Below are 23,590 nucleotides of genomic sequence, written 5' to 3'. Positions count from 1 at the left end.
GCAAGGACTTTGTCTACATTGTTAATTGGTGGAGTTACACCACCTACACAGGATCTTACTCAGAGGATGAATTCAATCAACATTAGTTGAATGAACAAATGAACAAGCAGTTGAATTGAATGGCTATATTAAAGGAAACTGAGGCATAGAAAACCTAAGAATTTTAGATGAAGATCACACAACAATGAACAGCAGAACCAGGATGTGTGAACCAGGTTTTTGTGATGTCAAAGCCTGAGTTCTTTTTTTTTTTTTTTTTTTTTGAGACGGAGTCTCACGCTGTTGCCCAGGCTGGAGTGCAGTGGCGCGATCTCGGCTCACTGCAAGCTCCGCCTCCCGGGTTCCCGCCATTCTCCTGCCTCAGCCTCCTGAGTAGCTGGGACTACAGGCGCCCGCCACTGCGCCCGGCTAATTTTTTGTATTTTTAGTAGAGACGGGGTTTCACTGTGGTCTCGATCTCCTGACCTTGTGATCCGCCCGCCTCGGCCTCCCAAAGTGCTGGGATTACAGGCTTGAGCCACCGCGCCCGGCCAAAGCCTGAGTTCTTAATCATTTTGTTTGACATTTGGGAATAATTTTTAATGAGATCTGAAAGTGCTAATACTATAATGCTATGAAAGAATGAAATATAGCTTTGTAATTTCAGCATGATCTTAACTATGTACAAATGTGTAAAGAAAAAGATTTGGAAAGAAAAATATCAAATATACAGCGTGAGATTCTGAGTGTGTGTGTGTGTGTGTGTGTGTGTGTGTATATATATATATTTTTTTTTTGGAGACAGAGTTTCGCTCTTGTTGCCCAGGCTGGAGTGCACTGGCATGATCTCAGCTTACCGCAACCTCCACCTTCTGGGTTCAAGCAGTTCTCCTGCCTCAGCCTCCTGAGTAGCTGGGATTACAGGCATGCACCACGATGCCCAGCTAATTTTGTATTTTTAGTAGAGACAGGGTTTCTCCAGGTTAGTCAGGCTGGTCTCAAACTCCTGATCTCAGGTGATCTGCCCGCCTCAGCCTCCCAAAATGCTGAGATTGTAGGCGTAAGCTACTACGCCCAGCCTCAAAATATACTTTTTAACTTTTATTTAGAAAATTGTAAACATACACAAAGCAGACAGAATACTATAATAAACCCCTATGTCTCATCACCCCAACCTCAAGGATCATCAAAGTATGGGCCAGTTCTACCCCTACATTCTCCCTCCCCTGTGATTTTGAATCAATTCACAGATGTAATGGTCAATTTTATGTGTCAACTTGGCTAGACTATAGCACCCAGTTATTCGTTAATCTAGGTGTAGCTGTGAAAGTATTTTGTGGATGTGATTACTGCCCATAATTAGTAGATTTTTAAGGGGACTTAACCTATATAATCTGGGTGAGCCTGATTAAATCAGTTGAAAGTTCATAAGAGCAGAACTGAGATTTCTCTGAGAAGGAAGAAATTCCATCTATGGACTGCAGCTTTAGTTCATGCCTGAGGGTTCCAGCCTGCTCTTCCTGACGGCCTGCCCTACGGATTTAGGACTTGCCTAGCCAGCCCCATAGTCTCACAAGCCAATTCCTTGCAATAGATCTCTTCATACTGGCTCTATTTCTCTGGTTGAACTTTGGCTGATATGCCAGACATATCATTTCATCTGGAAACAGTTCAGCAAGTATCTAAACCGGGGGTCCCCAACCCCCAGCCAGGCGGTAGACCAGTACTGGTCCATGGCCTGTTTAGGAACCAGGCCGCACAGCAGGTGTTGAGCAGCGGGCAAACCAGCATTACCACCTGAACTCCACCTCCTGTCAGATCAGCAGCAACGCGAACCCTATTGTGAACTGCGTCTGTGAGGGATCTAGGTTGTTTGCTCCTTATGAGAATCTAATGCCTGATGATCTGAGGTGGAACAGTTTCATCCTGAAACTGTCTGTGCCTCCCCACCCAGCTCCCCACCATCCATAGAAAAATTGTCTCCCACAAAACTGGTTTCTGGTGCCAAAAATGTTGGAGACCATTGATCTAAACAGCAAGGGTTCTTGAAAAAAAAATTCATGATACTATTATTATTATTTTTTTATTTATTTACTTATTTTGAGACAGAGTGTCGCTCTTCCACTCAGGCTGGAGTGCAGTGGCATGATCTCTGCTCACTACAACCTCCACTGCCCAAGTTCAAGTGATTGTCTTGCCTCAGCCTCCTGAGCAGCTGGGATTACAGGCGCACACCACCACACCTGGCTAATTTTTGTATTTTTTGGTAGAGACGGGGTTTCACTAAGTTGGCCAGGCTGGTCTTGAACTCCTGACCTCAAGTAATCCATCCGCCTTGGCCTTTCAAAGTACTGAGATTACAGGCAAGAGCCACGGCGGCCGGCCGATTCCATTATTTTACCTAAACAAAAATTAACAGGAATTCCTTGATAATATTCAATGTTCAGATTTCCAATTATCTCCTTATTTTATACTATTAAAAATATTTTTGAACTAATGATTTTTTTTTCTAATACCTTTAGATAGGTTAAAAAAAAAGGGCAGGAGGCTCAAGCTGGGAAGAATTTTTTCCATAGTTCCAACAGAGGGCATTCAAGTCTCATGTTTCAAGAGAAAAGACAGTTGTCTCATTTCTATTACACCCTTAGTCATTTAACTCATGGCTTGTCACACAGTAGACTTTTGGTGAAAGTGTGATGAGTGAATAATGAACAAGTAAATGGGTGAAAGAAATATGTTTTAAAACTTGTATTTATTGGCTATATCCATGCCAGGCACTGGCTAAGTGCTGTATTTTCTCTTAACTATCCCATGAGGTAGGTATTATGCCCGTTTTATATATGAGGAAGTCAAGATTCAAGGAGACTGAAAGACATGATGAAAACCGTAGAGGTAATAAGGAGAACATTCTTGAGTTAACCCAGATCTGTGACTTTATATCGTAGTATAGGACATACAGATAATGTATAAATGGTTGAAAAAGAGAACATCTGTAGCCACTACCTAGTTGCAGAATAACACTGTCATCCCAGAAGCCCTGTTGTTATGAACTGAATATTTGTGATCCCCCAAATTTATATGTTGAAGCCCTAACGCCCCAATATAGGATTTGGAGATAGAGCCTTTGGGAGGGGAGATAACTAGGGTTAGACAAGATTATGAAGGAGTGGCCCTCAAGATATCCCAGAGTGCGCTCGCTCTCTCGCTCTTGCTCTCGCTCTCCCTGTGAGCTCAGAGGAAAGGCCATGTGGACACAGCATACCGGCCGCCATCTGCAAGCCAGGAATTGAGCCCTCACCAGGAATTAGTCAGCTGATGCCTTGATGTTGGAATTCCCAGGCTCCAAAACTCTGAGAAGATTAATTTCTGTTGTTTAAGCCACTCAATTTATAGTATTTTATTATGGCAGTTCAAGCAGCCTAAGACACCCATTTATCCTTTTCCAGACACAGCCTCCATTTTCTCCCAAATTTCAGAGTAATAATTTCCTTGCTTTTCTTTAGCGTTTACCTAAACGTTTACTAAACAGTTTTGCCTGTTTTTAAACCTTGTATTAGGCCAGATGCAATGACTCATGCCTGTAATCCCAGCACTTTGGGAGGACGAGGTGGGCGGATCACAAGATCAGAAGTTCGAGACCAGCCTGGCCAACATGGTGAAACCCTGTCTCTACTAAAAATACAAAAATTAGCTGGGCATGGTGGCAGGTGCCTATAATCCCAGGAGGCCGAGGCAGGAGACTCGCTTAAACCCAGGAGGTGAAGTTTACAGTGAGCCAAGATCGAGCCACCGCACTCCAGCCTGGGCGACAGAGGGAGACTCCATCTCAAAACAAAAACAAAAACAAAAACAAAGCAAAAGACAAACAAAAAAAACCCCTTTTTACTATGTAGTTCTTTTGTTTTCATTGATGTACAGTATTTTCTAGTATGGCTATATTGCTATTTATTTATTCATTTATTCCGTGGGATAGGCATCTTGGTTGCTGCTTAAAACATTCTTAGGCATGTATCCTGGTATGTCTAAGACTATATATCACTAAGGTATATACTTTGGACTGGAATTTCCAGGTCATTTTATGTGCATATCTTCACCTTTATTAGACAATACGTCAGTTTTCCAGAGTGGTTGCATTAATTTACAGTCCCACAGCAGTATAGGAGAGTTCCAGTTCCACATCCTCACTAACACTTAGTATTGTCAGACTTTTAAGTTTTGCCAAACGAACGAGCATGTTGTACTATTTCTCTGTAGTTTGAATTTGCATTGTCCCAATAATGAGATTGTGCATCTTTTCATATGTTTATTAGACATTTAGATGTCTCCTTTTGAAAAGTGTATTTTCAAGATTATTGCCTGTTTAGAAAAATTGAATCATCTTCCTTTTTCTTACTGATTTGTAGGTGTTCTTCATATAATTTGGAAAGTAGTCCTTTATCAGTTATATATGTTGTAAATACCTTCTTCCACTCTGTGGCTTGTCTTTTCACTCTTTTAATGACATTTTTTGAGGAACAGAAGTTTTACATTTTAATGTATTAAGTATTTTCTTATGGTTAATGCTTTTTGCGTAGTGTTTAAGAAACCCTTCCCTTACCCAGGATCCTAAAACTGTTCTCCTACATTTTCTTCTAAACCTTTATAGGTTTTTCACACTTAGGTCTTTAAGCTACCTGGAAACAATTCTTGCAAGTGGAGTGAGGAAAGGGTCAAATTCATTTTTTCTCCATTAAGATATCCAACTGTCTTGCATTTTCCCACTGCTCTGATGTGACACCTCTGTTATAAATCAGGTGTCTGTATGTGAATGGGTATGTTAGACCACAGAAATCTAAAGCCAGATTCCTAACTACTATATGATACTGCCTTTCTGTGTGAAAGGAAAAGTTATGCAGTGGGTTTTAGACTCGTCCAGGCCCAAAGCTCAAGCCCCAATCCCTATCCCCCAAAGCACTCAGTGGCTGGGTAATGCTGGCATGTACTTTTACCTCGGAACCCATGCTTTTTTTTTACATAGTTGTAGTTAGGAATAGACACTATTTGTGATACTCATCACTTTTATCTTCACCACATATTTCACATCAAGAGACTTGCTTTGGTTGGAGCTTTGGGGTTTGGGGTTCCATAGTTGTATTAGTTCACTGTGACTGTGTAACAATTTACCACAAATTTAGTGGCTTTAAACATCATCTTTTTGTTACTTTATAGTTTTGTAGGTCAGAAGTCATGGTGGGCTCAACTGGGTTCTCCACTTAGGGTCTCAGTAGGCTGAAATCAAGATATGATCTGACCTGGACTCTTATCTGAAGGCTCTGGGTGAAAATATGCTTCCAAGTTCATTCAGGTTGTTGGCAGAATCCAGCTCCTTGCAGCTGCAGGACTGAGGTCTCTGATTTTTTGCTGATGCCAGCCAGGGATTGCTCTTAGTTTCTAGAGGCTGCACTTCGGGCCTTTGCACACGACGCCCTCCATCCTCAAGCTGGCAACTGCACGTGGAATTCTTCTCATGCTTTGAATCTCTGACTTCTTCTTCTGGAGAAAATGCTCTGCCTTTAAAGAGCTCATGTGGTGAGGTTAGGCCTACCTGGATAAGCTCTCCATTTTAAGGTCAACTGATTTGTAATTACATCTGCAAAACCCTTTTGCCATGTGACAATGTAACCACATAATTGGAGTAACACCAGAGGGCGAAGGAGAATTCTGTTCACCACAGTAACAGTGCTAGATATGCTACTTGAACTACAGATTTCACAATGGTCTATCTATAAAAATTCTTGTGTGTGTGTGTGTGTGTGTGTGTGTGTGTGTGAGAGAGAGAGAGAGAGAGAGAGAGAGAATCAGAGAGAGAGAGAGAGAGTCTTGCAGTCTTTCTCTGTTACCCAGGCTAGAGTGCAGTGGCATGATCTCGGCTCACTGCAACCTCCACCTCCCAGGCTCAAGCACTCTTCCTACCTCAACCTCCCAAGTAGCTGGAACTCCAAGTGTGCCCACAACTTCTGGCTAATTTTTGTAATTTTTGGAGAGAAGAGGTTTTGCCACGTTTCCCAGGCTGCTCTCGAACTCCTGGGCTCAAACAATCCTGCCTGCCTCAGCTACTCCCAAAAGGCTGAGATTACAGGTGTGAGCTACTGCACCCAGTCAAAAATTCTTCGGTGTGTGTCAGAAAACCTGAAGTACCTCAGCTTATTCTAACTTCCCAAATGAGTTAGAAATGTTGACTAGGACTTGCCTTCTTGGAGCTTTGACTCTCTTTCTTGCACAGACAAGTTTTTTTTTTTCTTGCAAACTCTTGGTGATTTGGATGCTGTTTTTTCCCCGCTATCTCTATGGTTTATTGCCCATTCTTAGTCACTCATGGAAACAACCTCAATCAACAAATATGAATAAATACTATGTTCATATCATATGTCCAAATCCAAGATCACACCTAAAAGGTATCAGCCATAATAGGTGTTTTTAGATGTCTGTTGAATGAATGAGGAGTGATGCACAATAGGCTTTGCCCTTAAGAAGCCTACTGTCTCTTTTAGAAATAAGCTGTACACATACACCAAGATAAATGACAATATGAGGACTTATGTGGCTGGTTTTGAAAAAGTGGTCCAGGAGATACAGCATAGTATGTGTGTGCAAGGAAAGCTTTGTGGAAGACTTACAGGAAGGAACTGGATCTTGAGAAATATACATGATTGCTTCTCAATCATGTATTGGTGGGAGGATGGGAGGATGATCTAGCAATATAGTAGAGAGGATGGTGTGAGCAAAGGTACAGTTTGGGATAGGAGTAGCCATTCTGGATGAGAAATAAGATTTGAGTGTCAGGTTGTGGCCTCACAGAGGCTTAGAATTTCAAATAAGGTACAGAAATGCTTGACTCAATAATCTCAAGCGGTCAAAGGTTTATCGAAGTAAAAGCACTTTGAACTCTCTGGAATAAAGGTGATATTAATGAATGGGTTTCTTAATTCACTAGGGAAAACATTTTCTCTCATAAATATCACCTAGAGTCCTTAGGAGGAAGACTACCATATGTAAGTTAATACACACACACCCACTGCAAGTCAAAATAAAATAATAGTTCTTTATTCCATATTCAGCTAAGAAACAGCAATATGAAATAATGCTGATTTTTACTTTGCAGCCATTGGATTTGCTGGAGTTCTTTCTCATTCAACTTTGGAGATAAATATTCCTGCAGCTTCCTTTTCTTTCCCCAAAGTCAAGACCTATGACTACTATGCAGAGAGGTCTATGATCTAGGAAAGTAATTGGCTAGTAAATCATAAAGTAGGATGTTCTATGACAACATCAAGTATACTGTGGGAATGGTGACAAAAATATATACACCATGAAAACAATGGAAAGGCAGCCCTTTGCTAAACAAAAGCCTAGCAAAGGCAGTAAAATCTGGAATGCAACAATCTTGCTAGGGATAAATGTGTTTTTATGGGAGGGCATAGCAATACAGTGGTGAGATGAGGATGATGACAAACACAAAGGTTGCAATCTAGTGACCAGAGCCCTAAGTGGGAATTCCACTTGGAGAATGGTCTATAGTTTTCTGGGAGACCGTTTTTATGTTTCTGTGCTTCGGGATCCACCTGTATGACAGAAGCCTGGCTGTGGCCACTGCCCTGAGGGAAATAAGTCTTCTCCCCCAGATACTATATTCTACTGATCTGAGGGGTTCACTGCTTATGAGATTGCTACAAGAAAGTCTTAGTTAAAGACCAATGGGAAAAAAAAAAACTATAAAATGAGATATCTGATTGGGCCAAATGCTTAATGGGTATCCTGCCAGGAAGAATACTGAGGGAGGGAAATAGAAACTGAGCCCTGAGGTCAATTCTTCAACATTAAGCTGATACCCTCTCAACTTACTCTTCCTCTGGGGGACTTAAAATAAAGAGCCTGATCTTGGTGGCCTGTCTCTTCTCTGTTCCCCAATAGATCAGCACATGGGTAGTGAGGTCTCTGAAGAGCAATATGCACAGAATAGCCAAGGGACGCCCCAAGAGGTACTGTGGCAGAAATCAGTATTTGAGAGGCACGTGACCTAGGTGTTTGATTTTAGTTAGTTGTATTTCCTGAAGGCAGCCACTTTACCTGTGTTGCCTGGTGCCATCCAGGCTGACTCTAAGCAGCCACTGGACTCCAGGAGCTGCTTTGAAGGCTCAGTCAGAATCCACTGCCTGGTCAAAGGCATGCTCGGAGTGCCTCTTTTTTCTGGATGCTGAACACAGGTACGCAAGAAATGCCAGACACAGCAAGGCTGCCGCTGTGAAGAAAGCAAGGGTGCCCACAAAGACAGGTGGTTCTATGGGCAGACGGATCAGAGGGCTTTCAGCTGGGATCTGGTTGGTCAGGCTGAGCATGTAGCCAAGAGACCAGGCTATGCTGCTATTCCCCACCTGTGGAGTAGAGGACAAGGCTCAAGGCTACAATTACATACCAGAGGCATACCACTATCAACCTCACAAAGCTCCCAAGGGAAATTGTGGCCCAAAGAGGTCAAAGGACTTGCCCAAGTTAAGACACCACACTGTAGCCACAAAGACTTGGGGAATCTCACCTCCAGCACTGCAGAAGAAATAGTCAAAAGAACAAATCCTCACAATCTTGTCATAGCCAAGAGTGAAGAAGGCACAGTTAATAATAGTGAAAGTGTTCCTGTTGTCCAGGAGCACAAGAGTGTTTGTGGCTAGAGAAAGAGGCTAATGAGTGGTTTGCTGATCCCAGGACCAGTTTCTAAGAATAGGAAATCAGCCCAAATGGGAAGCTGACTGTCAATTTCTTCTGGTTGTTCTATCCATTTTTGCTTTACATGTTTTTAGGGTGTTTTATTAGGTGTATAAATGTTTCACCTTTACAATCTTCATAGTGAATTGAACATTTTATCATTATGTTGTAACCCTTGCTGTCTAGAATGAGGCTCTTTGTCTTAAAGACAGCTTTGCCAGATATTAAATAGTTACACCAGCTTTCTTTTGGGTAGTGTTTGATAATTTAAAAAAGTTATCTTTCAATCTTTCCATGTCTTTATGCTTGAATCACGTTTCTCTTATAAATGGCACCTGCTTGATTTCTAAAAATTCAATCTGACATCTGTCTTTTAACTGGTAGGTTTAGTCCATTTATAATTATTGTGATTATTAATATATTTACACTTCTTTCTAATATCTTACTTTTAAATTTTCAATTAGTGCTTTTATATATATATATATATTTTTTTTTTTTCTTCTTTCCTGCCTTAAAAATGATATCTGTGGCCAGGCATGGTGGCTCACGCCTATAATCCCAGCACTCTGGGAGGCTGAGGCAGGCGGATCACCTGAGGTCAGGAGTTCAAGACCAGCCTGGCCAACGTGGTGAAACCCTGTCTCTATAAAAATACAAAAATTAGCCAGGCATGATGGTGGGTGCCTGTAATCCCAGTTACTCAGGAGGCTGAGGCAGGAGAATTGCTTGAGCCCAAGAGGCAGAGGCTGCAGTGAGCTGAGATCACGCCATTGCACTCCAGCCTAGGTGACAGAGCGAGACTCCGTCTCAAAAAAAAAAAAAAAAAAAGAAAGAAAGAAAAAGAAAAAGATATCTCTGTGTTCCCTTTGACAAGAAGAGAATTTGAATTTTAGGTTACTCTTATGTCCCTGTATCTTATAACTCCTTACCACACCCTTATCATGTTGGGTATTTTCTATACTTGAGTCATATGAATGGCGTTTATTTTTATAGTTTTCTTTAGTGTTTGTTTTCTGTTTTTTTAACATCTTTTTTTTTTTTTTTTTGAGACGGAGTCTTGTTCTGTTGCCCAGGCTGGAGTGAAATGGTGAGATCTCGGCTTACTGCAACCTCCACCTCCCAGTTTCAAGTGATTCTCCTGCCTCAGCCTCCTGAGTGGCTGGGAGTAAAGGCGCATGCCACCACACCCAGTTAATATTTTGTATTTTTAGTAGAGACATGGTTTTACCATGTTGGCCAGGCTGGTCTTGAACTCCTGACCTCAGGTGATCCATCTGCCTCAGCCTCCCAGAGTGCTGGAATTACAGGTGTGAGCCACAGCACCTGGCCTTTTTAATGTAAATTTTAAGCCACAACATCATTTATTCTTACTTCCAGTATTTTTGTAACATGTCCTGGATTTATTTCTCTTCTTATTTTATTACTTCCATCAAAAATATTTTCAATGTAAGTCTTTGTGCAGCAAATCTTCTTAAGTCTTTTTACACCTTAACGTTTTTATTTTTATTTATTTATTTAAAGATGGAGTTTTGCTCTTGTTGCCCAGGCTGGAGTGCAATGGCATGATCTCGGCTCATGGCAACCTCCACCTCCCGGGTTATGGTGATTCTCCTGCCTCAGCCTCCTGAGCAGCTGGGATTACACGCATGCACCATCATGCCCGGCGAATTTCGTATTTTTAGTAGAGACAGTGTTTCTCCTTGTTGGTCAGGCTGGTCTCGAACTACCAACCTCAGGTGATCCACCTGCCTCGGCCTCCCAAAGTGCTGGGATTACAGGTGTGAGCCACTGCACCCAGCCTACATCTTCACATTTAATTACTAATTTGGCTGGACATAACATTCTTTATAATTAGAAAAAAGGAACTTTTAACTTAGATACTATATCAACTCAAACTGGCATTCAAATGGAAAGTCATTCTCAATTCTTATAATATACTTTACTGGTAATTAGATTCATTAGAAGCAAAGCTTAGAGAGTACATGCTACCAACAGTCCTTGTGTCTCCAGACATCCTTATTTTTTTGTAGATGACTCAATTTTATTTATGTAAAAGTAGAGAGTCAGAGGCCTAATGCAGGATATTGATTGATTTAATCTAATTATTGCTGAAGCTGGTATTGAACAGGCTGACTCCAGACATCCTTCAGGCTTCATATCAGCTATTCCTGAAATGAGAAAATTCTCTGGAACCTGGGGAACATAGTGCTGGCTGAACATATTCGCAAGGCTGAGCCCTGCCTGAAACAAGGTATGGAGGTCCTTTCACCTGTCACCAGGTGACAGCTGTGATTCCAGCTTTGGACCATTCTGGTCACTTGACCATCATATATATATATGTATGTATTTATAGATATCTAGATATATTAAACCCTGAGCTAAGAATATCTTCTCCATCCCCCAAATCTTTGTCAGTGAATGTAATGACTTCAGGTTCATTCAAAGAGAAAATGTTTATTTAATGCTAATGCAAATCCGTCAGGCTCTAAGGCCTATATCTTACTCCGACATCTGCATAAAATGGAGAAGAATTAGTTGCTATCCTCTTTTAAAAATGGTTACATTTAAAGCTTCTTTTCAGGATGAAAAGTCTCATATCCTTAATTCATATTTATTTATGAATTCATATTTATTTACGAATTCAACAAACATTTACTAAGCACCTTCTAGGCTCTATCCCTTGTGCTGAGTGCTGGGAATATGAAGATACCAAGAAGATACCTGCCCTCCAGGACCTCCTAGTCCATTGGCCCTTGGCCTCCAGTCTTTTCCAGGAGAATGGACACCCATGAGCAACTCCACTAAATTCTCCACGACCTCTTCTGGGAAACTCACAAGGGATCAGTCTGATCAGCTTCCACCCAGTGAGTTTAACTCGTTAATACCCTTTTACCTTCTACATTTGCTCCACACACATACATACAAATCTCTCTGTTGGGAAAAAGAAGAGAAAATGATTTGTGCTTTGACTTACTTCTTTTTCAAAATGTATCTGGGGCCAAGTCTCCTCTGTGAATTTGTAACCATTCACAAACAAGTGGTAGATATAGTTGGCTGAGAAGCAGTAAGAGCGGGCGTATACCTCATCAAATTTGGGGAGCAGGAGTGGGAGCTGAAAGGAGGTTTAAAACATCTTAGAGGCAGGGCAGGCAGGTATGTTTTAAAATGAACACCTTGGGTTAAAAGTCATGTTTTAAAGAATCTTATCATCCATAATTTCATAATAGAAAAGACTTTATAATACAATCTCATAATTATTCAATATAATTATGAAGATATCACTATATAATTTCACAATATACTAATCTTTAAACTCATTGAGTGCTTATTATTATATGCCAAATATTGTTCTAACCATTGTGCATGTAGTTATAACATTAATTCACACCACAGGTGTGGGAGTAGCTTCCCTTATTCTTTTTATTTTACAGATGTGATGGAAATAGAAGAGCATAAAGGCTAAATTCAGAATATACACACATAGAATAGATTCTACCATATATATATTTTTTTGTACTGACATTGATACTTTCTCTTTAAATACTGACCTGACTCCAATTCTGTGAGCAGAAATTCCAGGTGCTGGAGTTGAAGGTGTCCAGGGAAAAGCTACCTGAAAGATTTAAAGCACTGGCTGTGTAGTAGAATCCTGCAAAAGCCTGGAAATAAGTAATACAGAAGGAAATTAGTTCTCAGAATGGGTATAATAGAAAGGTTTATGGGTGAGGAATTAGAAGGTGGCTAACAGGTCAGCAGAGGAGAAACAGAAAAGTGAGAAATAAATATTCAACGGGGAAAGAAAGGAATCTTTCAGGTTTTGCTCTTACCACAAATGGCCCTTTAATCTTTGGCTGATAAACCCCATCAAAAGAACACGTTTCTTGATCATGGCAAGCTTTGAAGTCAAATAAGGAAGCCACCTTCTCCTTACACAGAGATGGGTCCCCAGTTCCCTCAAAAGTGATGATATCACTGGGGTTATAACTTTCTGGCCTCTGGTCCACAGTGCACAGGCTATCAAATACATGGCCCATGGTGAAGTTGATGCTATAATCCCGAGGGTAACAGGGATTGGTGAGATGGTTTTTGGTAGGAGAATTCTGTAGGTATAAGAGTAAGGTGTTAGAAACCACGTTTTTTGTGGATAGCCAAGTATCTCCCTTTTGCAAATTCTCTCTATCACTATCCTCCAATGCCAAGAGAAAAACAAAAAATACCATTCTATGTCAGCATGTCTTTGATGATAGGTTGTCTAGATAATTCAAGTGGGGGTGGGGGGAAAGGGTGTGTGTGTGTGTGTGTGTGTGTGTGTGTGTGTGTGTGTGTGAGACAATTACCTTGTACCAGGCATAGCGCTAGGCTCTCTCTCACATTATCTGATCCAGCTCTTATGATAGCCCTGTGAACCAGGTTTTATGAACTTCACATGTTGAGAAAATGGATATATTTAATGTATCATTTTAAGTAGAATGTCATCTATCCACCTAGCAAAATAATCCAAAAGGTACAAATAAACATATGAAAGTAAAGTCTCCTTCTCATCCACTTGCAGCCATCAGGCCTCTCTCTGGAAACAATCACTATTGCCAATTTTTGTGTATCCTTCCAATGATCTGGCATGCACATGCAAATATATTTTTTTCCCCCATGCTTTTCTTTTTTTAAAGCCATAAATGGTAGCACTTTATATACCCCATTGTACCCGTTGCTTTTCTCACTTAAAAATGTATCTTTGAGATATTTCCATTCATTGTACTTACAGAGTGGCCTATTTTTTTAGTAGCTGCATAGTATTCCACTGTACAAATAAATCATACCTTATTTAAGGAATATCATCTAGATGAACACTGAGGTGGTTCCCAATCATTTTGCCATTACAAACAAATAACCTTGTCACATATAAATCTTTTATCCATTGCAATTTATTTGACTTAAAGATTCAGATAGACTTGGCTTTACTTTTTCCATATGACTATTCAATCTTTAATCTACTGGTGCAAAATACTCTATTTTATGCTAAAATCCTAAATGTTGTTGATTCAGTTTATGAACTCTCTTTTTGAAGGAATTGGATTTGAACTATGTTCAACTTAAGCCACTAAGGCATACTGCTCCCCTATAGTAAAATCTTTTCTTTTAGCTGGGTGTGATGGCTCACACCTGTAATCCCAGCACTTTAGGAGGCTGAGGCAGGCGGATCATTTGAGATCAGGAGTTTGAGACCAGCCTGGGCAGCATGGTGAAACTCCATCTTTCCTAAAAATACAAAAATTAGCCAGACGTGGTGGCATGCACCTGTAGTCCCAGCTACTCGGGAGGCTGAGGCGGGAGAATCACTTGAACCCGGGAAGTGGAGGTTGCAGCGAACTGAGATTGCACCGTTACACTCCAGCCTGGGTGACAGAGCAAGACTCCATCTCAAAAAAATTAAAAAAAAAATTTTTTTTAATTAGTTCTTTTTTTGGTAGAGGTATGTTCTCCCTATGTTACCCAGGTTGGTCTCAAACTCCTGTGCACAAGAGATTCTCCTGCCTTAGCCTTCCAAAGTGCTAGGATTACAGGTGTGAGCCACTGCACCTGGCCACCCTACAGTAAAATCTTGACTCAGACATTTAGCCCAACCCTTTCATTTTACTAATGAGGAAACTGAGGTACATATTCAAGTAATGCAATTGTTTAACAAAGGTCAGTGACAAGATTCTGCAAAAATCCTATAAAAGCTTAACATTCATCAAATAGAACCCAAATGAGTGTTTTCCAGAAAGATCTTCATTTGACTGAGAAAGAGGCAAACAGGCCCCTTTCTGCCTCTATGGTATGAAAACAATTTATGATTTTCAAAAGCCGTTACATATAATTTATAGCATATCATACTTGGGTCACCCTATAGCTGAAATATTGGTTGAAAGAAAAAAATATCGAATCAATCAATTGGCTATTTAGTATCTACTTCCAAATCTGATTTATACTTTTTTTTCTTTTCTAGTATAGTCTGAAGGGAGATTTATACTTTTAAAATGATTAAAACTATAAATTATTTCTGGCTTGGTCCAGAGAAGAAACAAGATAACATAAATTATTTCTGACTTAGTACATAGGAAAAACTTAGTAAATATTAGTTCTTTTCTTTTTTGTGTGTCTGAATTTTTGTTGTGACATTCTTTACATATAATGGGCCAATGTGCCAAGTTCAGGCATTCAGCATTCAACAGTCTTCACCGAGCTTAGTGGTTGAAGGGCACTGTCATGAAAAAGTCAATCAGCGGGTTCGAGGGAGAAAAGTCCACTAAAAAACTATAGCATAATCTGATTTTAGAGTTAAACTGGTTAAAACTGGAAAAAACAGTGATAGAAACTATTCTCATTAGTGACAGAAAGTTTAAAAAATACACACAAAGAAAATACATTTAACAACAGAGGTACAGAACCAATGGTGAAAACTATACATTTTATTGAAGGATACAAGCCAAGAATTAAATAAATGGAAATACACTGTATAATTCTGGATAGAAATTGTTGATGTCACTAATAAGCACATTTTAACCAAATTAATGTATGAATCAATGTAATTACAATCACAATCTCAACAAAAAACTTTCTTTTTTGTTACTGCTTCAAATGACTTTGAAGTTCAAGATAAACATCTGAGAGTAGAAAAATAGACTACTGCAGGTAGAACAACATGATATTGGTCCCAAAATAGAACAATGAATGTATCGAACAGAAAATCCAGAAACAGATCCTCATTATCTAAGTACTTATTATTAGAATGTTTTGGAATTCCTGAAGCTTATTTCAAAAAGTCATCACAACATGGGTGGTAATCTGCATGGTTTTAATTTTGTTGGAAGATTACCTATTTGTTCATTTAAATGAAAAAAATACACCTGTCCTTTGAACCTATCCTACAGAAATAAAATCACTGGTTCATAAGGTTATATGGGTAAGAAGGCTTATTATATTATTGTCGTAGCAACAAAACAGGACACAGCCTGATGTCCATGAAGAAGGGAATGATTGATACATTATGGGATATTAAATAGTAAAGAAAATAAGTTAATATACTGACCTGGAAAGTGTAGAAGAACAACATATTAAGCTTTGACCAGTGATGGCATTCAGTAAATGGGATTGGAAGGAGGATCTTTCATTTTGACTTTAACACTCTTTGTATGGCTTTAAATTTTTACAATAAGAATGTACTTTCTTTCATAATCAAATGGTCAATTTCTTTTTCTTTTTAAGTTATGGTACTTGGAATACTATGCTCTCATAAAAATAATATTTTAAAAGGACATTAACAACACAGGAAATTGACCATAATATATGGTTAGGTAAAATAAAAGGTAAATATAAAATTATATATACCATATGAAGCCAAGTTTTTAAACTTTCATACATTAAAAAAGTGGAAGAAAATGCAATAGTATGATTAATAGTGGTTAATTCCGTTTTTAAAGAAATCCTTTATAGTTTTTGGTGTGCATCTTCTAAATGTTTTTCACTGAACATATATTACATTAAAAACAGAAGACAAATTTCTTACTTAAAAATGGAAAGAAAGTGAATACATATTCCTAATATCCAACATGTTGTCAGAATGAGACTTCAGCTCCAAGGTGACTGGAGACTTATTAATATGAAAGTAATTTGCAAAGTACATATCCAGCTATCATTCTCACCACACTACGTAGTTCCTTATATTACAGATGAGGAAACAAGATCCAGACTGATGGAATTTACTCAGTCAGTGTTTATGATGCAATAATTTGTGTGAACCTTCCAAGTCAAGGCTTGGCAATACATATTTGACCTATGAAATTGTTGGTCAGGCAGGTCTTGACATGAATTTGTCAGTAATCCTCATCTCATCTGAATCTCTCCTCTTGGATGAGTCAGAAGCCTCCGAGGGCAGAGTCACCCTATCAGGCATTTAGAGGTTACCAGGCAAATTGAAGACATGTGTCCCTGTTCCTGTGAGCTGACTGTGAGAGGATGGGTGCTCACTCCTCCACCCCCAGTGCTGGGCTCACATTTGGAGACTGGCATTCTCAAGCCTAAATCAGACCTCAGAAAGGTAAAGTATTTACTTCTCTTCTGTGGACTGCTGGATATATAGATAATCATTCTTTAGTAAACATTGTATAAGTACAAAAACACACAGACACATGCAGACAGACAGAAACACACATTCCACAGGGCCAGCCAAATTTAGAAGATTAGCCTCTCTGATCCCCACTCACCCTGGAAAAAGGAGGATTTCACCTGAGCTTCCACATTCTACTCCTGCTAGAGTCAGAGCTGGAGCAAAGGACATTAAGCATTGCTAGAAGTAAAAGGAGCTGGAGAAAAGAGGATTTTCTAGAGCTTCTCTCCCAGCAAGAAAGAAGCATGTTGGTTGAACTACTTTGATGAGCAAGTGGGGATAAGTGATGAGTATTGAGACCCCTGATAGGGAGCATTGATTGAGTTACCTGTAGGGCTTGGTTTGGCTGACTGGGGAGGGAAGTGGAAGTTGGGGTGGGAGCCATGGAAGGTGACATAGTTTGGCTTTGCCTCATGTAAAATCGTAATCCCACTGTTGGAGGAGGGGCCTGGTGGGAGGTGATTAGGTCATGGGGGCAGATTTCCTCCTTGCTGTTCTCATGATAGTGAGTGAGTTGTCACGAGATCTGGTTGTTTAAAAGTGTGTGGCGTCTTCCCTCCTGTTCCCGCATGTGAGAAGTGCTTGCTTCCCCTTTGCCTTCTACTATGACTGTAAGTTTCCTGAGGCCTCCCTAGAAGCAGAAACCTGTACAGCCCACAGAACCATGAACCAATTAAACAAGCCTCTTTTCTTTATAAATTATCCAGTTTCAGGTATTTCTTTATAGCAGTGTGAGCACGGATTAGTACAGAAGGGTAGTTGAGGGCTGTCTGCAGGCTTCTCACATCTGTTCTTTCCAGGCAGTGCTCAGACTCTCCTGACAATAAATGTCCCATGCGTGTGTCCCAGGGCCTCAGCCGTTTCAGGGAGGATTGGGGAGAGGTTTGGAGGAGGGGCCAGAAGTGGAAGCTGAGTTCCCACAACCCACCCTGCATGAACACTGGGTAAATGCAGGGGTCTGAAGTTGTGAGTCCTGCTGAAGATGCACTTATGTGATCCCCCTCAACTCTTCTGCAGGATAGAGTCTGCTCCTGTCTTCAGTTATCAGAGTAGGTTGGAGGAATGTGGGTTAACCTACTGATGTTGTGTCCATTTTGTTCCTAGGCTAATTCCCCTGCCTTCGAGTCCCGTAAGAAGCCAGAATCTGTGGCTTCTGATTTCCTCATACCCCTCTAGGTAGTCAAGGCCCATCCTCTCAGCCACCTAGCCATGGCTAAGATTGATGTCCCCAGAGCAGTAGCGTTTGGGTCTGGGGTCTCACCTATGGAGTTAGTGCCCTCATGAACACACACTACATAATGTTGAATTTAATATCAGCAACAACTTTCTAGCTGATGCCTGAATTAGCCTTCTGGGCTCTGAAACACTTACCAAATGAATTACTGATCAACATGATGGAATGTGGTTGCTCTAAAGTTCCACCGTATAAAGGGTATCAAGCCTGCCTAATATAGACCCATCTAAAAGGAGGCTAAGCCTGGGAAGGCTCTGCCCTCTCCCCCTTCAGCACACATTTCTCTTGTGACCACTAATATTATTTTGTCTACACCCAGGGGAGTCTCAAAAATCTCAGGCTTATTTAGCTTCCGGTTTAAAACAGTTTGTGTCCATAAAGGGATTCCAGGTCTTGAGTCATTTACAAAACATGTGAAGCTCTGGAAATTCCCTAGACTTCTTACTCAAATTCACTGGGAGTGGGCAACATGAGAGGGAGAGGGAGGGGAAGAAAGAGAGAGAGAGGGGAAAGGGAATTGGACCCCCAGGAGTAAATTGGAAAATGGGGTTATTTCCATCTACCTTTCAATTGAAGTGGAGAGGACAGACTCCAGAAGGCAGGGCATTCTCCCCTCAGCTCAAACCCTCAAGACAACATCTGCCACCCCCTACCCCCGACTCAAGTACCTGCAGGAGCATTGCCAGAAACTTCTTCTCAGCCTCATTCCGGCCATAGCACTGGAAGCTGTGTGTGTAGAGCGTGTACACGTAGCCATACAGGGACACCTGCATGATGTCGCTGGTGTTCAGATCCACCTTCTCTCCTGCCACGAAGGATATTTGGGTGGAGGCACCACCTAAGTCCAGGGCACCCGTGGTTTCCACTCCATGCGGGTGCACCCACATATGCCAAAGGTTCTTCTGCACAGTGGGAAAAGGAAGTGAGAAAGAAAGCCAAAGGCACCATCTCTGTTTGCCCAAAGTTCTCCACCCAAGCCTCGTCTCCTATTACTAAGAAGTAGGACAGAGAGAGCATGTGAGGCCAATTCTCTCCTTTTCTTTCAGAGGTGGTGAATTCACGTGCTTACAAGAGCTGGGCAAGTAACATAGGTAAGTAATAAATGAGTGAAGTAGATTAGGTGTATAACAGGGAGTGGTGGGGTCTGTGGCAAACTGGAGAGTCCACGAATTACACTCTGTTCCCATTACAGGGCAGGAATGTGCATCTACTGTGACCAGTTCCTCCGATTTTGGGGAGGAGTGAGGAGGTCAGAAGAAGCTAGAAGTATGGATTTTTATGTGAAATTTCCCAAACGTTAATTATTGGTAACTATTTAAAAATTTAAAATACATTTGAAGGGGAACAAAATAGGTCTTGGGCTGGATATGCTCTGAGTAACTCCCGTTTTGTGCCCCCTGTAACATGGCAGTTGTCTCTTGGAATCAACTTTCCTCTGCACCAAGGGAGCAGGGAGTGCAGGGACTGGACTGTGAGGAGACCTGGGAACAAAGAGTGAAGACTTCCTCCTGTCTCTGGGGACTTAGGGATGCAGACTTCCTGAGGGCTTTGTAAATTTCAAATGGTCATGGAGCCTCTCTGAAGGATTATTCAACTGCCCTCCCAAAGACCCATAGCCTAGTGTTAAATTTAGATCCCACCCCCTTCCATTTCTTACAAGCTAGTAAAGTGATGAGATTCCCTCCCTCCCAAGCATTTAGTCCTATTTATGACCATGTTTTCTCCCCAGCTATATAGGTCTTTCTTAGCTATTGTCTCATAGGTATTTCCCTAATGCATTACATGATAGGAGTGATATAGGACAGATATCCCTAATGGTGTGTACCTCTACTTAGGCTATCACTCACAAGAGATAGGATAAACAGTAAGATTAAAAACCATGCATTTGTTTCCACACACCTCCAGGAAATTTCCCATTAAATAGTTGGCCGTAATCCATCCATATACCCCTTCCTCTTGCCCAGAAATGATTTGAGCACCCCTAAAGTCAAAGGGCTGGGACTTGAAGTAGCTTTGGATGCTTTCAAGGACTTCATTAGCTGCTGTTTCATTTTGCAACCTATGCAAGGCACAAAACAAACAAGTCTGAGTGCCCAGACAATAGAGTCTTAAAATATATAGTCTCACTCAGGTGAAAATGCAAACTTCCCCATCTCCCTGCTGGTGGGGATGAATGATTTTCCAGATGTGTGCTGTACACCACAATCCCTTTTGCAAGTTGAAGTCTTCTGGGGCAACTGTGAAGGCAGGATCCACTTGTTACCTGTCAAGCTGCCAAGTAGGAAAACTGCTTTCAGTAAAAGTACAATTTGTTCTCCCCACCTATATCATCTGTTCATGTATCAAAAGAGCCTCCTATTTAACTGCCATTGCTCTCTCAGATCAGCAGAGGAAAGGAGATTGATGAAGGCATAAGAGTGGCATAAATAATCTCTTGAAGGCACCATACGAAGGAACCCTCATCTGACAAGAAGGAAGGGGAGCTTAGTAGGAAAGGGGAAAGGAAGAACATTGAGTTTTCAGCTGTTTCTGCTTCAGTCTTTGGGAGAGCTTTAGCATGAAGGGATATGACAGTCATCATGGCTGTCACTGGATTGAAAAACCACTGGTGTGCTGACTCTTAGACAAGTGGCAACACAGCATTCTATCCTTAGTGACAGAATGTTATGGCATCCATCGCTGCCATTTTACGCTATGAAAGAGCTCGCTTGGGAGATTATTTCCTCTTTCATCCGTGGGTTAAGACAGCCAGGGGCACTGGCTGACAATCAGGAAGAAGAAAGAGCAAGGCTATAAGCAGGATCCATTCCAATTCAGTGGCCAGTTATCACTGCTTGGAAAATAATTCAGAGTTTTCCCAGTTTCATCAATTCTCATCCCAGCTAATTCTCATTAATTGTTTTATTTTCTGTTTTACTTGTCTAGTAATTAAAATATCAGCTAGTTCCTCAGAAGAAATAGATCATCATCAGAAAACAGTTTTACAAGAAAAAGTTAGTACTTAATTTATTCAAAGGAGACATTCACTTTTTCCTAAGGGGTGAGTTTTCTGTTCCGTGGTTTTTGTCATGAGCTGTAAATTGCAGAGCCTTTTAATTATTTCTCACTGAAAGACTGGGGGAGGGAGGGGAAGCAACCAAAAAAAAGTCAGGTTCTTAAGAGCTGTTTGTTTGTTTGTTTTGTTTTTGTTTTTAGAGTAGTAGAAGTCTACTTAAGTCATAAGGTCAGAGCCAGTTCAACCAAGAAGTTTACATAGGTACAAACACTACTGGTAAAGCAAAGATATTTTAGAGTAACTTCTACAGACATTTAATGGAATTGGACCAGTATTTCTCTCTGATTGTAGTCACTTATCCCATTCATATTGTTGGTATTGCTTAGGTCCTGTGCTGAAACTTGTTACCTGAAGTCAAATCCCAGGGAGGGTAAACAGCATCCTAATGTATTCTGAAATGGGAAATTCAGCCTGAAAATGTGAATTGAATAGAGTGAAAGCAGAAGGATTTCACAAACTAAGCCCTAAGCATTCAGTCTCCAAGTTGAAAACTTCATGAGCACATCCTGCAGCTGACTTTTCTATAAGTAGCTCCACACATGTCGTGTTAAGGAAGCATCCACTACAGCAGATGAGGATTTTAGGTCCATGGAATTAAGAGCCTGTAAAGGGGCTGCCTTGCTGTGTTCTCTGAGATTACAAGGTTTCAGTTCCACCCTTGTTGAAATAACTGTTTTTATAAGAAAGAAAAGGCAAAAGGAAGGAGTTTTTAAGTCATTTCTATTACATGTAAATGAAATAATTTAGAAATACACTGCAGATTCCAAGAGTGAGCAAAGAAATCTGACTTCTTTTCACATTCAATGTGGTCAACCAGGAAATCAGATTAGAAATGAGAATTATGAGACTATAAGGAAAAGGCCCAGTCTAACAGAGAGCACGTCATGATTTCTTTTCATTATCATGTTAAAGGAGCTCTGTTTGTTCTTTTTTTATTTTCTTAATACTCCGACATAGATAATTTTGCATGCTTGGAATCATAAAGTGCCTTTGAAGCAGAATAAGTGATGTCTTCTTGTGATAAAACCTTATTCCAACACTTGGAGTAGCCTCTACTCTGAGTAGATTTAAGTTTGATGTTTATTTTTGGAAACTGTTTTTTTTAAATTTCAAGGTCAAGGAAATGCTATAATGGAGAAAAAAGAGAAAAGACATTCAAAAACATGCAACTGGGCCAAAAGCCATGACTACAAATTTAGAAGTAACTAATTGAGTGAGTGAAATGAGATGCTTGTTTCATAACAACTCCAAAAGCTTTGACTGATTTGAGGTGCAGACATGCCATTGTTTTAAAGCAGATTTCAGTGGTATTTTGTACACAAGCAGAAGCTACATAGCTATGGGTTGTACTTACTACCAAACTTAGCTGGTTGTCCACAGGTGTCAAAATACCAAGTGTCAAAACAGCTACTTTTCCAAAGCAGTAGAGTTATATCCCATGAGCGGATTTCATATTACCTCTCTCTTTTTCAAAGTTCCCAGTAAAATCACCAAGTGAGAGGGAAACAATTTTAGAACTGTTTCTTTCTGGGTATTAAAATAAAGACTAAAAGTTTCCCAATCTTTAAAGCCCAAATTTATGGCAGAATATGGCTTCTTTTTGGGGGGCGAGGGTTGTTCCCAGAAATAGACTTACATTCTTGGCCAGGTTCAACACATTCTTGGTTATTTTGGTCAAATGGGCCCCTTTGTGCCACTTAGCCTTTACCTCAGCAAGCGCATCCCAGCTGTGGCTCCCAGGTGAATGGGGGTGGAGCCGTGGAGGTGAAATGGAACCTGCCCCTTGACTTTTTGCATACAATCCTCAAAGGCTTTGGGGACATCTTGGGGGTTATTTCCATAGCTGGAGATTCCAGAGCCTGAAAAGCAAGCAGTCAGCATCTGTCAGCATTTCCAGGAACCAACAGCGGTAATACAACCTTTAAATAAAAAACAGACTGGCTTTGAAAATTATTGGGGTTTGGTAGGGGGTTGAAAACAGCTGGATGTGGTAAGTCCTATATGGTCACACTGATCAGTCTACTTGCAACCTCTAAAGGAATGAATTACAATTGTGAAAAAAGTAAGCCAGGGCCTACTTTTAAAAAATGTTTTCGGCTGGGCGCGGTGGCTCAAGCCTGTAATCCCAGCACTTTGGGAGGCCGAGACGGGCGGATCACGAGGTCAGGAGATCGAGACCACCCTGGCTAACACCGTGAAACACCGTCTCTACTAAAGAATACAAAAAACTAGCCGAGCGAGGTGGTGGGTGCCTGTAGTCCCAGCTACTCGGGAGGCTGAGGCAGGAGAATGGCGTAAACCCGGGAGGCGGAGCTTGCAGTGGGCTGAGATCCGGCCACTGCACTCCAGCCTGGGCGACAGAGCCAGACTCCGTTTCAGAAAAAAAAAAAAGTTTTCATTATAAAAATTTCAAATATAAGTAAAAGTAGAGAGAATA

The 23,590-nt window shown here is 40.8% G+C and overlaps 1 protein-coding gene and 1 long non-coding RNA gene across 9 annotated transcripts in view; one reads left to right on the top strand and one right to left on the bottom strand.

Moving 5' to 3' along the window:
- Window positions 1–7,040: 7,040 nt before the first annotated feature.
- The window catches only part of LOC105480242 (ectonucleoside triphosphate diphosphohydrolase 3), a 41,483-nt gene continuing 24,933 nt past the window's right edge, over window positions 7,041–23,590 (bottom strand). For 2 of the 4 annotated variants that reach the window (XM_011738825.2, XM_071091471.1), the window contains 7 exons: window positions 22,862–23,012; window positions 19,998–20,157; window positions 18,767–19,000; window positions 12,546–12,818; window positions 12,267–12,377; window positions 11,693–11,830; window positions 7,041–8,390 (listed from right to left, as the gene is read on the bottom strand). In XM_011738825.2, coding sequence (XP_011737127.1) covers window positions 8,154–8,390; window positions 11,693–11,830; window positions 12,267–12,377; window positions 12,546–12,818; window positions 18,767–19,000; window positions 19,998–20,157; window positions 22,862–23,012 — 1,304 coding nt within the window. In that variant the 3' untranslated portion in view covers window positions 7,041–8,153. Of the gene's footprint in view, window positions 8,391–10,652; window positions 10,887–11,692; window positions 11,831–12,266; window positions 12,378–12,545; window positions 12,819–18,766; window positions 19,001–19,997; window positions 20,158–22,861; window positions 23,013–23,590 lie in introns of those variants that run through there. The other 2 variants (XM_071091473.1, XM_071091472.1) reach the window with 2 other exon arrangements.
- LOC105480241 (uncharacterized) overlaps window positions 16,527–23,590 on the top strand; it is a 52,908-nt gene continuing 45,844 nt past the window's right edge. For 3 of the 5 annotated variants that reach the window (XR_011619994.1, XR_011619995.1, XR_011619996.1), the window contains exons 1-3: window positions 16,527–16,795; window positions 19,145–19,189; window positions 19,291–19,364. This is a non-coding gene — a long non-coding RNA (uncharacterized lncRNA). Of the gene's footprint in view, window positions 16,796–19,144; window positions 19,190–19,290; window positions 19,425–23,590 lie in introns of those variants that run through there. The other 2 variants (XR_011619993.1, XR_011619992.1) reach the window with 2 other exon arrangements.

The sequence above is a fragment of the Macaca nemestrina genome, chromosome 2 (genome assembly GCF_043159975.1).
Source record: "Macaca nemestrina isolate mMacNem1 chromosome 2, mMacNem.hap1, whole genome shotgun sequence".
Taxonomy (NCBI): Eukaryota; Metazoa; Chordata; class Mammalia; order Primates; family Cercopithecidae; genus Macaca; species Macaca nemestrina.
This window is presented reverse-complemented; position numbering and strand designations above follow the sequence as displayed.